Source organism: Chrysemys picta, chromosome 25, assembly GCF_011386835.1.
Source record: "Chrysemys picta bellii isolate R12L10 chromosome 25, ASM1138683v2, whole genome shotgun sequence".
Lineage (NCBI taxonomy): Eukaryota > Metazoa > Chordata > Testudines > Emydidae > Chrysemys > Chrysemys picta.
Genome location: NC_088815.1, coordinates 2,019,536 through 2,035,730, shown reverse-complemented (window position 1 = coordinate 2,035,730; position 16,195 = coordinate 2,019,536). Strand labels below are relative to the sequence as shown.

Here is a 16,195-nt window from a genome sequence, read left to right as displayed (position 1 = left end):
CCCAGACATGTATACTGTATACGCATTCCCTGCATTCCTGCGAGATTGCAAACATATGGCCACCATCCTCCCCGGGAAGCATTGTGATGGGCTGGGGTGCAGGGGAGCACACACATTCCTGTATGTGCTGCAGTTTTTTGGGATTCAGCAGGACTGTGGCACAACGTGGCACTATAAAGTCTTGCAATTCCTTCCCTGAGTTAAAGGAACACCCCGCATGGGGTTTGAATTGTGGGGACTATTTCCCTGTGATTGGATCAGTGGCCAGTTCACAATGGGTTTTCCACAGAAAAGTAAATGTAGCAACAAATCCCCTGCCAGTCTATAGCAATGTTCAGCTGAGGACCTCAACAGTACTTTCAGGATCTCAATAATTTCTTACTGTCAATGGGAACCAGCCTTCAGTGAGATTTACTGCCCTGCCTGTAACTGAATTCCCTTAGGTGGCGATTTCTCTCTGGACAGGCTTTTGCAGCACCTAGGAAGGTTCCTTCAGACAGACAACCAGAAGGGAGAACAGCCCAGTGCCTCTCAACTGTCTCCTGATGTCAAAGCGAGGCTGGCTAATGCCTAAGCACAGCACAGCTTTATGTCGGGGTGTTCTCTACAAACAGAGAAAGAGGAGAAATGAGCATATCTATGGGGATTCGGGGGAGTGCTAGCTCTAGGGGACTGAACCGTGGCAAAACTCCCATTGACTTCAGCAGGAGCCAGACTAGACCCAGTGAGAAATGGAGACAGTGAAATGGTATGGGGTGTGTCTACATTGCAGGAGGTGATGTACCAAGCTAGCTTTGATTTAGCTAGCTCCACTAACAACCGCAGTCAAGCCATGGCAGCAAGTGCTGTATAACTTTGCCCAGGACCCTGGTGGCTAGCCAGTGCTGCTGGGACTTCACTGCTATTGTTATCTGAATTAGCTAGATCAAAGCTAGTGTGGTTATGACTACATGTGCACCTCTGATTGCAGGGTAGACATAACGTTAGAGTAGCTGCAGTGAAATTGGCTGAACGTTCAGTGCATGCCTCGAGGCGCCTGGACCATTTGCAAAATCAAATACATTCAAAGATTTGTGTTGGCAGGAATTGTTGGTTTTTCATTACTTTGAAAAGTTGGGGAAAACCAAGTGAGTGGCTACCAGCAGTGATTACAGAAGCAGTGATGTCTAGTGGTTTGAGCAGAGGACGGGGGAGCCAAAATTCCTGGGTTCTAGTCCCAGCTCTGCCACTGAATCACTGTATGACGTGGAGCGAGTCTCTCTCGCCCAGCGTGTCAGATGGGTCTAATAATGTAGCCACCATTTGGGAGTGTGGTGAGGCCGAATGGATGAGTGTTTGGAAAGGGCTTTGGGACCCAAGAGTAACAGACATCTAGACAAGGAAAGCAGCATTAGGTGCAATGCTCTTAAGCAGCTAGTGCAGCACTTGTGAAAGTACTGGGGCACACACAGCTTGAGTTCTGCAATATTCATTCCTGAATGTGACTTTACTTTAAATATTGGAGAGTCTGTCTGGGAGCCATAGAGCAACCATTGCTGACTGTCATGATGTTATTGCAAGTCACATGGTATTTGGGGTTTTCTTAAAGCCCCAGTTCCTGGAGTCGGGTCATTTGTGAAACTCTCGGCTATTTTTAAATTATGTTTGTTGTCCCTCATGATTGCAGAGAAAAGCTGGAAAACATGGTTCCTAAAGGCTCAAAAACCAAAAGGCAAAGAAAAAGACGAACACCCGGAGACTGAAAGAGAACTGGCTGCAGACATGCCATCTGAACCAGCTGGAGCCTTTCTTGCTGTGGCTGCCTGACAAAGGGGAGAAGAGGGTGAGGGTGCATTTCTACACTATGAGGCAGTTTTGACCCACAGTTACTCCCATATAACAGCAAAGGCAGTTCCACAGGAGGAACTGAGAGCAGAACTGGCATTTCCAGGCAAGCTGGGATAAAGAGTAACATGACACACGTGCGGCACTGGACAGAGAAGCCAACTTTGCAGAGGCTATTCTCATATTTGTGGAAGTTTTGGCAAATGTATCTAACTGCACTGAGGAGATGGCAAAGCAATCCTGCCCCTGCCATCTCAGGGACAGAACCACCAGCTTTCGTGCAGGTTCCTGTTGCACCCAATTCCCTTCCCTTTCATGTGTGCACATGTCATGAGGTGAGCTGCAGAGTGGATAGAGGTAACCCACAGGGAGCTCATTTTCCACAACCAGCCACCAACCGCAAATGATCAATGTGACAAAGCAGCCAAGCCAGACCAGTATGTGCTGGCCTGCATCCTGCAGCAGATGCCAAGGTCCTGGCAATGCAACCCAAAGCTGGCCCCAGGGGCCTGGAGGAGTGGTGTTTCCCACACAATGGGTCCTCAGCCCCCTTGTTCAGACTGTGAGAAGGGAAGAGTGTGCTGTGTGGAGAGTCACTAGTAGGTGAATGGCTGTAGTGTCAGTCATTTCCAGAAGCCCTGAATACATCTGGCAGAGATGATCATGAGCACATGGTAATATACTGATCCCCGACAGCTCCCTGCTTTCTGGCTATCTGACTGGTGCTGTTGGTTTCAGATGCCAGAGCTGCCCAGTTCTCCACAGTTTAGTCCTTTGTACAGGTCTGCTGGGAACCCTGACCAGTTTAGTGTTTCTCTGGCTCCTGGCTCATTGTGGGGTGGGCTGCACATGGAATCAGAGAGCAATCTGGGTGCATTCAGAAATAGCTGTGGCATTAAAGGCTTCATGATCCCCTTCTTTTCCACGGCTCCTCTTCTCATGCAGATTCCTGGGGGCCCACAGGGCTAAGCCAATACCTTTTTGCCTTTTCTATTTTGAATAATTCTCAGTGTTCTTGTTTAAGTGCCTTGAGTGTGCAGTTAGTTCACTGTGTGGATGATTTGGGGCTCCCGGGGGTTCACTCACATTGGTCACAGGGGTCAGAGAGCAAGGCAGGGGGAGGGAGATGCATTTTTGCGATTCCTGACTCTCCAGTGTATGACCTTCAGATGTCATCTGAGCCTACCTGAAACAGCCAGACATTTCTTTCTGACACCCAAATCATGGCCTAAGCCAATCCTTTTAGCGCAGCACTTTTATTTCCTACATAAACATGGCTAACAAAGAGTTTAATCACCAGGAACAGTCAGCAGTAGATGGACTTTTTGGCAAACCATGTCATGAATGCTTTGTCACAGTGAGAACTGGCTCTGAGAGATGCCCTGCTGGAATTCACTATGCCAAGGTGGCTCACTGGGTAGCAGAAATTACAAAGTAATTAATTTTCTTTCAGCACAGAGGGACAACGAGGAGCCCTTCAGTGAGAGCACAGCTGGGGTTTATGGCCTTTGCAATTCTTGCTACGTTTAGAACTAGAGCAGGGCAAATAATGTTTTTTTCGGTTCACTGGAAATTCCAAAAAATAGGGAGGAAGAAATAGTCTCAGGTTGAACTGAAACCAAAGTTTTTAGAAATTTTTGATGAATCTAAAGTTTTAAAAAATTCATTGCGAGTCAAACAAAACATTTTGTTCAACTCAAAGCGAAACGTTTCATTTAGAAGTGAGCATTTTAAAAAGTTTTTTATTTTAAAAATGTTAAATTTAAGGACATTTTGAAACAAAAAGTCATTTCAAATAGAAAAATTTTGTTTAAAAAAATGAAATGTTTTGAATTTGGGGAAATTTTTTTTAGGTTTCTTTTTTATCAAAACAATAGGGTAAAATCTCACAAATTTCACAGAATGGTCTGGTGATGCCGAATCTGCATTTTTCACTGGGAAAAAATTTCGTTCAACAAGTTTTGCACAGCTCTACCTAGAACCTGTAGTGCTGGCTCCCAGGACACAAACTATTTCAGGACAGCTTACGGAGCTGGTTCGGTGCTTGGACATAGATAGTCAGCATCAGGGTGGGACTGGCAATCATCTGATATTCTCTTACCTCCACCAGAGCCACAGTTGGGGGACAGCTGCCCATTGGAGCACGTGCACATATTCGGCCGCGAACAAAACCCATCGCCACAAGAGTTCCGGCAAATTGCTGGAGAGAGACAAGCAGAAACTGAACAGTGTTGCCCTGTGGTGCCATGCACTATGGCCTGCTGTCAGAGTTTCCAAGGCCTTCTGTGAGCATCTAGTCTGACCTCCTGCAATACACAGGCCAGAGACCTGCCTCCCAAATCCCTAGAAACACAGCCAATGCCCTTAGCTTCCAGCAAAGGCCTGACCTGGGGTATCTGGGCTATTGGTGCTACGGCATGAACTAGGGTTGCCAACTTTCTAATTGCACAAAACCGAACACCCCTGACCCGCCCCTGTCCCGCCCCTTCCCCAAGGCCCTGTCCCTGCCATGCCCTTCTCTGGGGCCTGAACCCCCCTCGCTCCATCCCCCCTCCCTCCGCTGCTCGCTCTCCCCCACCCTCACTCACTTTCACCCGGATGGGGCAGGGGGTTGGGGTGCAGGATGGGGGTGAGAGCTCTGGCTTGGGGTGCAAGCTCACAGGTGGGGCCGTGAATTAGGGGCTTGGGATGTGGGAGGGGGCTCGGGACTGAGGCAGGAGGTTGGGGTATTGGGGGGGTACGGGGTGCAGGCTCCAGGAGGGAGTTTGGGAGCAGGAGGGGACGCCGGGCTAGGGTAGGGGGTTGGGGTGAGGGAAGGGGTTCGGGGTGCAGGGTCCTGGTGACACTTACCGTGGCTCCCAGGAAGCGGCCACCAGGTCCTTGCAGCCCCATGGTTCATGGGCGGCCAGGGAGGCTCCGCGTGCTGCCCTTGTGCCCACAGGCACCGCCCCCACAGCTTCCACTGATCATGGTTTCCGGCCAATGGGAGCTGCGGAACCAGCCCTCAGGGTGGAGGCAGCGCGCAGAGCCTCCCTGGCCGCCCTGCACCTAGGGGCCTCAAGGACCTGGCGGCCACTTTTGAGAGCTGCACGGAGCCAGGGCAGGCAGGGAGCCTGCCTTAGCCCTGGGCCCCACTGCGCTGCCAGCTGGACTTTTAACAGCCCGGTCAGCAGTGCCGACTGGAGCAGCCAGGGTCCCTTTTCAATCAGAGGTACCAGTCGAAAACCAGACGCCTGGCAACCCTAGCGTGAACCTGCTCACAGTGAGGATTAATATTCCTCTAAAGAAGATTAAAGCTTCCATGGCTGCTGGAAATTGCTGAGCAGCACATGGGAACACCAGCCTGAGCAGAACAGCAGCTGGAAAGGCTGCACTAGCCCCCTAGGGCTGACAACCTTCCTGGGGATGCACTCCGACCGAGGGGTGAGGGGGCACGATGTTTCCTTTGGACCTAACCCTCCCAAGTCTTGTCCTCGCATAGTTCCCCCCTCCCAGTGATGGTTGGGACTGAAGACACACACAGCACCAGTTCTGCTGGTTTCAGGTGTTTGTCAAAGACTATTGTGATGACAATTTGCCTTGGGCCAAGTTTAAAAGTGTTGTCAAGTTTTCTGTCTTTCCTGTGAAAATTTCAGATCCCTGGGGGGTGGAGGAGCGTGTATGTGTAACTGAGACCTCCTTCATCTGTGAGACCGTGGGTTAGATCTTAGGCCTTGGCTACACTCGCGGAAGCGCGAGTGTAGTCGCGCCGCCAGCGCTGTGAGAGCTCTCTCGCAGCGCTGCAAGTACTCCACCTCTCTGAGGGGAATAGCGTGCAGCGCTGCAGGCACTGATTACACTGGCGCTTTACAGCGCTGCACTCACTGCGCTCAGGGGGGTGCAAGTGCAGCGCTGTGAATTGCCAGTGTAGCCAAGGCCATAGAGTCACAGAATCATAAATTCCAAGGCCAGGAGGGATCATCGTGATCATCTGCTTTGAACTCTTGTATCACACATGGCAGAGAACTGCCCCAGAATAACTTCTAGAGCAGATCGTTTAGAAACACATCCAGTCATGATTTACAAATTGTCAGTGATGGAGACTCCACCGCGACCCTTGGTAAATTGTTCCAGTGGTTAATTACCCTCCCTGTTAAAACTTTACACCTGAATTTGCCTAACTTCACCTTCCACCCTTTGGCTCATGTTAGACTTTTCCCTGCTACACTGCAGAGCCCATTATTCAATAGTTGTTCCCCCTGTAGATACTTATAGACTGTAATCATCACCCCTGAAATCTTCCCTTTGTTAAGATAATAAATTGAGTTGTTTGAGTATATCACCAGAAGGCAGTTTTCTAATCCTTTAGCCATTCTCGGGTCTCTCCTCTGAACCCTCTCCAATTTATCAGCATCCTTCTTGAATTATGGACACCAGTGCCAAACACAGAAGTAAATGAACCTCTCTTCTCCGACTGGAGATTCCCCTGTTTATGCATCTCAGGCATTAGTTTTCTTGGCCACAGTGTTGCACTGGGAGCTCATGTTCAGCTGATTTTCCATCACAATCCCCAAATCTTTTTCAGAGTCACGGCTTCCCCAGATAGAGTCCACCCTCCTGTATGCATGGGCTCCATTCTTTGTCCCTAGAGGGATACATTTACATTGAACTGTATTAAAATATATATTGCTTTCTTCTTCCCAAACTATCAAGTGATCCACATCGCTCTGTATCAGAGACCTGTCCTCTTCAGTATTTACCCCCCACCCTCCAATTTAGTGTCATCTGAAACTTTAACTGTGATGATTTTATGTTTCCTTGCAGGGCACTGTTAGAAATGTTAACTAGAGGAGGGCCAAGAACCTTGCCGAACCCCACTGGAAATACACCTGCTCAGTGACAATTCCCCATTTACAGTTATGTTTTGAGACCTCAGTTAGCCAATTTATAATCCATTTAAAGTGTGCTATGTCAATTTTATATCATTCTAGTTTTTAAGCAAACCGTTGTGCAGTACCAAGTCGTAGAGGAGCCCAAATATATTACACCAACACTAATATCAACCAAATTTATAATCTCATCAAAAAAGGCGTCAAGTTAATCTGACAGAATCTATTTTCCATGAACCCATGTTGATTGGCATTAATTATATTACCCTCCTTTATTTTTTTATTAATTGAGTCCCAAATCAGCTGCTCCATCATCTTGCCCAGATGAAGGCAGGCCTATTATTACCCAGGTCATTCTGTTTATCCTTTCTAAAAATTAGCACAACATTAGCTTTTTTTCCAGCCTTCTGGAACTTCCCCAGTGCTCAAAGACAGATTGAAAATCAGCATGAATAGTCCAGTGAGCTCCTCAGCCAGCTCTTTTAAAACTCTTGGAAGGAAGTTATCTGGATCTGCTGATTTTAAAATGTCTAACATCATTGGCTTCCATTTAACATCCTCCAGAGATACAAGTGGAATGTCAAGAGTGTTCCCAACATATGATGAAACTATATCAGGGACCTAGCTAGGGTCAACTGGAGCTCTATCCATTGTTTTCCATGCCCGACCCCCTTCCCTCTCTCCTTTGTGGGAGTGCTGCTCTGCCCCCACGTCAGACCAGGGAAGCCAAATAGCATTCTGGCAGTATTGTTTCACCTGTGTAAGCAGAGATTGATTAGAGCCCAGCAAGAAGCTCTCATCTCTGTGTGTTTTATAAAAAACGATGACAATGTAGAGTTCCCAAGGATGGCATGTGTTACAGCTCTGCAGGGCATCAGCTGGCAGTGCTGAGTGTCACTAACCTCACATGCCATTAAGCCACAGAAGGGGACCAGACTAACCACCAGCACAGTTATTCTGGTATGGCTCTGCCAGTCTAACTTCCCCATGGGGACATTCTATTCCAGAAGAGTTACTCTGCTTCCTCAGTCAATATCAATTCAGTGTTCACTCTGGGGGAAGACTGCCCCCTACCGAATCACCAACTACGTACAGCACCTGGAACATTGTGGAATTCCTGTCTTCACCCAGCTGTCGCTAGCCTAAAAAGTGTATGTTATCAGCCCATTTTGCCACCTTACCATTCACCCCATATCCTTAGATAATACCAGTCCTAGTACAGACCCTTTTGGCACCCCACTGTTATATTTTTGCCATGAAGAAAATTGACCATTAATTCCTACACTTTGTTTTCTGTCTTTTAGCTGGTTTTTGATCTAGGATAGAACTTTGTCTTTTGTCCAAAGACTAATTAATGGAGCTGATCAAAACTGGGATTCTGTTGATAAAAAGTTATTTCTGATGACATTTCTCAGTGGGAAATAATGAAATAAATGAAATGAAAATGTTCATTTTGTTTAATTTCAAATTGAAATTTTTATTTCATTTTGGTGTTGTAAAACCAAAACTAATTCAAAATGGCAGAGTGGGGGAAGGAAAAATGAAATTGTGTAAGTATGTCAATCTGTAGCTTTTCAAAGTTCAAAAATTTTGAAAGAAAACTTCTTGTTCTAAAATTTTTGCTAGAAAAAAAGTGTTTTCAACCAGCTCTGCTGATTAGTTTCCTTACTAGCTTCTAGTGAGGGTCTTTGCCAAGGGCTTCTTGAAAGTCGAAATAGGAAGATAGAGTTTCCTATACCAGATCAGCTGATCTACCTAGTCCAGTGTCCTATCTCTGACAGTGACTAGTACCAGATGATTCAAAGGAAGATGTAAATCCCTGATAATAGACAATTTGTAGTGACAATGTGTCTTTAGATTTAGGCACCTAGTCTCTTATAAAAATGTCTTCCTCCAAGGAAGCAGTTTTAAATTAACTTTTCTTGCTTGGGAGTCACCTTTGGGGACAAATGTGCTAGAGCAGGAATCCAAACTGTCCGATTTAAAGGCCACAGTGACAATTCTGCATGAGTCTAAGAGCCATGCCTTATTTCTATTAAATGGTGCAGATTATAACCACTCATCTATAATCATCCTGCAGAGACTACACACTCCAGCATTCAGTACTCCTGCTAAAGCAGATTAGGAATATTCATTTCACCTGCTGCGAGGGTGGATTGTGTATTTCATCACTGCAAGGTAACTAGTTCCCTGGGAGATGCCCTGTGATGTCATTAAAAGGGAAGTCAATACTCACGAACAATGCACTGATTTCCTCCTGGTAGCGTTTTCCATCCAGGGCAGCAGTAAGAGTGGAACCTTGAGCCGCAAACATTAGGTCTGTCATTTAGAAAACAAACATTTAGAATCAATTTTATTCTCCATTCTCTGCAGCTAGAGTAGCCAACAAAGTTCCATTGTCATGTTAGAGCATTTTAAGGGCCTTTGATGTGGCATATCAATTGGTCCTGCTTTGAGCAGGGGGTTGGACTAGATGACCTCTTGAGGTCCCTTCCAACTCTGATATTCTATGATTCTATGATATCACTGCCAGTTTATGTTCCCTCAACCAGAGGGCAAAACTGGCTTCAACAGATAAATCCCATTAAAGAGAATCAACACACATTATTTTAATAAAACCTCAATTAACTTTTAACCTCTCTTTCAATAAAGTAACAACCATAGCACATAGCTGTACCTACACCCATGTGGAGGAGCACAGCCAAACGGCATGTGCATCACACTGCCCATTACTTAGGATAAACAGCATGAGGGCTGGCTGCTCAGGGTGCAGAGTTGTGGTATATGGAACTTTTCATTTCCATCCTCTGGTTTCAGGTCCAGACCGGGGCTGGAAGATACTGCTGTCCAAAGGCTGTTCAATGGATGGTGTGAAATGAGTTGTGGCCTCCCACTTGCACCTGGTGTAAAATTGTCTGTGCACAAAATGGCCGTATAAGCTGGCACTTGGTGGTTCTCTTGAAGCTGCCTCAGCACTTGTGTATTTCCAGACTCTCAAATATTGATTTATATGTACGTTGAACCTTAACTCTGTTTCCTGGCTTTCTGATACTTGGATTGTTGTTTTTTAGTTAGAACACTATTGTAGTGTAGAGAGAATAGATCAGCCAGTGATCTGGACACTTGTTTGGGACATGTGAGTTCTGGGTTGAATTCCCTGCTACACCACAAACTTTGGGCTATCTTGGCAATTCACCGAGTCTGTCTGTGCCTCACATTGCCCTCTGTAAAATGGGGGAGATAGCACTGCCTGCCTCACAGGGGTTATGGGATAAGTAAATACATTAATGACAGTGAGGCACTCCGATACTTCGATGAGGGCCATATAAATACCTAAGATAGATTTAACAGCCTTATGTTACTGAGATGAGCTCTCAACCTTTCCCCACTAGATATATTTACTATGCTATACAACAGAGGTACTGTATGTTCTGCACTAGAGCTGGCCAGAAAACAAGAATTCAGTTTCGCAAACAATTGTGAGGTTTTGACATTTGTTCTGCATCAGAACGAAAACGAGACCTTTCAAAACTTTTAGTGAAAACCACAAGAGAGAGAGACAAACCACGCAAGAAGAACCAGGTAATTAGGTCACTCATGGGGGATGAAACACAGACTCAAGTCCCTGCTCTGATTCAAGCAGAGAAGGGACTTAAACCTGGGTTTCCCTCATCCCAGATGAGTATCCTGACCCCTGGGCTATTGGCTATTATGGGATGGCAGTAACTCCCTCTTTCTGGTTTTGACCAGAAATTCCGTCTCTTTGACCCAAGAAACCTTCCCAACAAAAGTTTTGTTGAAACTGATACATTCCCGGGAAAAGTTTTGGTTTCAATTAACCAGCACTGTCTGACAAAACAACGTCTCACTGAAAAACTCCCTCCCCGCTCTCTTCAGCACAGAGGGTCCATATGTACGTCGCTCAACAGCGCTGGACATGGGTCAGTGCTGATCTCTCTCACGTCCATGTGACTGCACTGGAATTCCTGTTGACTCACACCCTTGCTGGGGAGATCAGACTAGGGCTTTGAGGCTTGTTTCTCTGCATAAACGTTTGCTGGTTCCCTGATTTTACTGCTGTGGTCTGTTACCCAGTTACTGGGTACCTATGAGCTGCACTGACCTCCTACGTTGCCTGTCAGTCTTAGATCCCTTCCTTTGCTCCCTGCAGGGCCGGCGCTTCCAATTAGGTGACCTAGGCGGTCGCCTAGGGCACCAGGATTTGGGGGGGTGGCATTTTGCTGCCCTCGGCAGCAATTCGGCAGCGGGGGGTCCTTCCGCGCTCTGGGTGTTCGGCAGCAATTCTGTGGCGGCTCCTTCACTCGCTCCGGGACCCGCCGCTGAAGTGCCCCAAAGACCAGGAGCGCGGAAGGACTCCCCCGCCGCAGAATTGCCGACGACGACCGGGAGCGTGGAAGGACCCCCGCCTAGGGCGCCAAAAACCCTGGTGCCACTCCTGGCTCCCTGCATATCTTTCTGCTAGGAGAGGCTGCACTAGCTGTGTTGATGCAATCGACAAGGGCGGGGGCGGGGGAGGGCAATGGAATTCAATGGGTGATGCTTTTCTGAGGCTGCCTGATGGAACCTAGAAGATGGGACTGGGATGGGGCACGGTGGAGCATTTCTGGAGGTAAGGGAATCCCCAAAGAGTCTTCAAGAGTCCCTGAGGCACTCAGCTAGGTGTCCTCAGCCCTTCAGCATTAACCGAAGCAGCCATTTCCCCTTGGTCGTGGTTTTGTTTGTTTTCCTTTGATTCCAATTGAAGCTTTATTCATTTTCATGAAGCAAACAAAGCAAGACCCCTGGAGCATGCACACATAACGACGTCAACACTGGAAGGTACTTTACTGAGGCCTATCCAGAGTGTTGTGTCATTGTTACACTTCACTAATTCCTAGCTAGACAATTCATTTCCCACGCCTACATGGAACAACCCAAGCTTCCCAAGCAAACCTCCGACAGAAAACATGAGACACCAAGCCACTTCCTGTCTGCACACCAGGCACTGTCAAGAGAGGAATCCTGAGAACACGCTGCTAAGAAAACCCTGACAAGTATTCCTCTGAGCAAGAGCTGCTGAGGTGTTAACATGGGACCAGACTGGTGCATCAGAGATAAGGGAAGGCACGCAAGAAACTTCCCCACCTTGCCCAAGTCACAGCTGCAGACCTTGATCTTGGGCAGCACAGAGGATGCTTCCACAGGATCCACCCTAAGTCAATAGCAGTGGAGCATCAGAATGGAAAACACATGACAAGTATGTATCTAAGACGTTACAACATCTCAGTATGACAGGGATGGCCAACCTGAGCCTAAGAAGGAGCCAGAATTTACCAATGTACATTGCTAAAGAGCCACAGGAATATGTCAGCAGTCCCCCGTCAGCTCCCCCCCAGCGCCCAGCGCCTCCTGCCCCGCCGATCAGCTGTTTTGTAGCATGCAGGAGGCTCTGGGGTGGAGGGAGAAGAGCAAGGGCACAGCAGGCTCAGGGGAGGGGGCAGGAAGAGCCAGGGGTTAAGCAGTGAGCACCCCCCAGCACATTGGAAAGTTGGCGCCTGTAGCTCCGGTCCCGGAGTCGGTGCCTATACAAGGAGCCGCATATTAACTTCTGAACCAACCCCTGCAGTATGACCTTATGTGGAGGAACAGCCTGAGGCTGTATAATTCATAGATACATACATTATAAGGCCAGAAGGGAGCCCTGTGATCATCTAGTCTGACCTCCTGCCTTGCACAGACCAGAGACCTGCCCTGAATTAATTCCTGTTTGAATTAGAGCAGATCTTTTAGAAAAACATCCAAACTTGATTTAAAAGTTGCTAGTGTGGAGCATCCACCACAGCCCTTGGTTAATTACCCTCATTGCTGAATATTTACACCTTATTTCAAGTCTGAATTTGTCTAGCTCCAGCTTCCAGCCATTGGATCTCGTTACACCTTTGTCTGCTAGAATGAAGAGCCCTTATTATCAGATTTCTTCTCAGCATGAAGGTATTTATAGACTGTGATCAACCGCAACCTTCTCTTTGTTAAACTAAATAGATGGAGCTGCTTGAGTCTGTCACTATAAGGCATGTTTTTGAATCCTTTAATCATTCTTGTGGCTCTTTGAACCCCCTCCCCCCCAATTCCATCAACATTCTTCTTGAATCATGGAAACCAGACTTGCAGCAGGGGTCACACTAGTGCCAAATACAGAGTTAACATAACCGCCCTACTCCTACTTGAGATTTCCCTGTTTATATATCCCAGGATCGCATTAGCACTTTTGGCCACTGTGTTTCATTGGGAACTCATGTTTAGCTGATCATCCACCATGACCCTCAAGTCTTTTCAAAGTCTCTGCTTCCCCGGACAGAGCCCCATTCCGTAAGTATGGCCTACATTCTCCTTTCCTCGATGTACAACTTTATGTTGGCTGTATTAAAACATGTATTGTTTGCTTGCACCCAGCTTACCAAGAGACCCATATCGCTTTGTATCAGAGACCTGTCCTCTTCAGTATTTACCACTCCCACAATCTTTGTGTCATCTGCAAACTTCATCAGTGGTAATTTTATGTTCTCTTCCAAGTCACTGATAAAAACGTTAAATAGTGTAGGACCAAGAATGGATCCCTGAGGGCCCCATTAGAAACCCAGAGGCTCAGTGATGATTCCATGTTAACAATTACATTTTGAGAGCCTTCCGTTAGCCTGTTTTAAATCCATTTAATGTGTGCCATGTCGAATTTGTATCACTCTAGTTTCCTAATCAAAATGTCATGTGGTAACAAATCAGATGCCTTACAAGAGCCTAAGCAAATTATTGTAACATGTTATCAACCAAACTTGTAATCTCCTCAAAAACAGATCCAGAGTTAGTTTGATTGGCTCTATTTCCCATAAACCCCTGTTCATTGGCATTAATTCTATTGCCCTCCTTTAATTCTTTCTTAACTGAGTTCTGTATCAGCTGCTCCATTAGGTTGCCCAGGACCGATGCCAGGCTATAATTAAAGACTAACAGACTGCCTACACACAAGGGGACTGAAGTCAGGTTGCACAGGTAACCCTAACTTTGGCATTTCCTTAACCGCGCAGCTTGGAAAGTTCTCTTCATTTGCTTTCATCGCAAATTGCTGGGAGGAGGAGAATTCCCCAGTGGGTAATGCTCCAGTGGGATTTGCAAACTTCAGCAACTTGCAGAAGGGGCTTTCTTTATTTAAAATGTGCCTCCACATGAGAGCAGTTGTGTGGGGGCAATGGCAGCTCCAGGATACCGCAAAGGAAACATCTAACTCACAAGCCTCTGCAAACGCCTCCTTTTGATACTGAAAACTGGCTAATGTTCCCCTGAGCTTCATTTCCATTAGCAAGTTCTTTTCACATTCCAGTGAACAAACAGTTCCCCACTGGCTTGTAGCCCTAGTGCTGGGATGTATTGTTGTAGTGTGTGGGACAGCTGTGATGGAGCCATACCTGATCAATGGCTCCATGTCTAGTTGGCAGTAAGTATCAAGCAGAGTGCCCCAAGGGTCGGTCCTGGGGCCGGTTTTGTTCAATATGTTCATTAATGATCTGGAGGATGGTGTGGACTGCACTCTCAGAAAGTTTGCAGATGACACTAAAATGGGAGGAGTGGTAGATACCCTGGAGGATAGAGATAGGATACAGAGGGACCTAGACAAATTAGAGGATTGGGCCAAAAGAAACCTGATGAGGTTCAAAAAGGACAAGTGCAGAGTCCTGCACTTACGACGGAAGAATCCCATTCACTGTTACAGATGAGGGACCAAATGGCTAGGAAGCAGTTCTGCAGAAAAGGACCTAGGGGTTACAGTGGATGAGAAGCTGGATATGAGTCAAGAGTGTGCCCTTGTTGCCAAGAAGGCTAACGGCATTTTGGGCTGTATAAGTAGGGGCACTGCCAGCAGATTGGGGGACATGATTATTCCCCTCTATTCAACATTGGTGAGGCCTCATCTGGAGTACTGTGTCCAGTTTTGGGCCCCACACTACAAGAAGGATGTGGAAAAATTGGAAAGAGTCCAGCGGAGGGCAACAAAAATGATCAGGGGTCTGGAGCACATGATTTAGGAGGAGAGGCTGAGGGAACTGGGATTGTTTAGTCTGCAGAAGAGAAGAATGAGGGGGGATTTGATAGCTGCTTTCAACTACTTGAAAGGGGGTTCCAAAGAGGATGGATCTAGACTGTTCTCAGTGGTGGCAGATGACAGAACAAGGAGTAATGGTCTCAAGTTGCAGTGGGGGAGATTTAGGTTGGATATTAGGAAAAACTTTTTCACTAGGAGGGTGGTGAAGCACTGGAATGGGTTACCTAGGGAGGTGGTGGAATCTCCTTCCTTAGAGGTTTTTAAGGTCAGGCTTGACAAAGCCCTGGCTGGGATGATTTAGTTGGGAATTGGTCCTGCTTTGAGCAGGGGGTTGGACTAGATGACCTCCTGAGGTCCCTTCCAACCCTGATAGTCTATGATTCTATGATTCTGATAGGAAAGCTCAGTTTACAGAGACCCATTCATTTTACTCTGGCAAACACTTGGGACCTCAGCCCAGAGTCACACTAGCGAGCAGATGATGCTGTCATTGCATTATTGTTCATTCCACTCCTGCCCTGCATCCCATCAAAAGCAAAAAGCTGTTAAACTCTCTATATCACTTGTATATGTAATTATAAATACATATAATTCATATGCATTATAAAAAGATCATTGCTTTATAGATTTTAAGGCCAGAAGAGACTAGTCTAATCACTCAGCCTGACCTCCTAGATAACACAGGCCAGAGAACCTCACCCAACGATTCCTGCATCAAGCCTGTTCACTAGAAGAAGGCTAGACAACTGGAGATGTAACATGAAAGGTAGGAAATGTTATCATATATTTATAAGCTTCTTTTGGTTAATTATCATATCACCAATTGCCCTGAAAAAAGTTCTAACTACAGAATATACAAAATCTGTAGGAGTCTGGAGGATAAGGGAGGGGGATTCGTAATCTGTAGCTGCTATTTAATCAGATAAGTATCCCAGAAGGCTCTGGTTCCTGCACAGATCTCTGTCCTGTCTTCCCAGGAGTTGAGTGTGCCTGTTAGTTATATACTGTATGGCTGTCTGGCATATCCCGCAGTGACGTCACAGTATCTCGTGTGACCTCTTGTGGCTTGTACATAAGATCTGTGAAGAGCAAGGTTGTGAAAAGATGTCACATGGTGATGTGTAGGCTCCCATTGAAGACTTGGGTATCACGCGTGGCCCTTTTTTCAATCCGTTTTTCTGCATCTGTCTTTCCTTGTTTGTTAGTTATATATTATACACAGCTGAATGACTCCACAGCACTTTCCAGGGGAGAACGCATTGGACAGTATGTATCTCTCACATAAAGTGCAAGCTTTAACTACAGTCTCCATACGCTTCAGACCATTCACAAATTCCAACAAAACCATCACACAGCGCTCACCATGCAAACATAGAGGCTGCGCTAGTTTCCTGTCACTTTCTACCAC

General features: G+C 46.6%; 1 protein-coding gene across 1 annotated transcript in view; it reads right to left on the bottom strand.

Moving 5' to 3' along the window:
• Positions 1–16,195, bottom strand: part of LOC101949811 (fibrillin-2-like) — a 272,305-nt gene that overhangs the window by 222,250 nt on the left and 33,860 nt on the right. Inside the window, 2 exon segments of the mRNA XM_024112612.3 lie at positions 3,926–4,024; positions 8,929–9,011. Coding sequence (XP_023968380.1) covers positions 3,926–4,024; positions 8,929–9,011 — 182 coding nt within the window.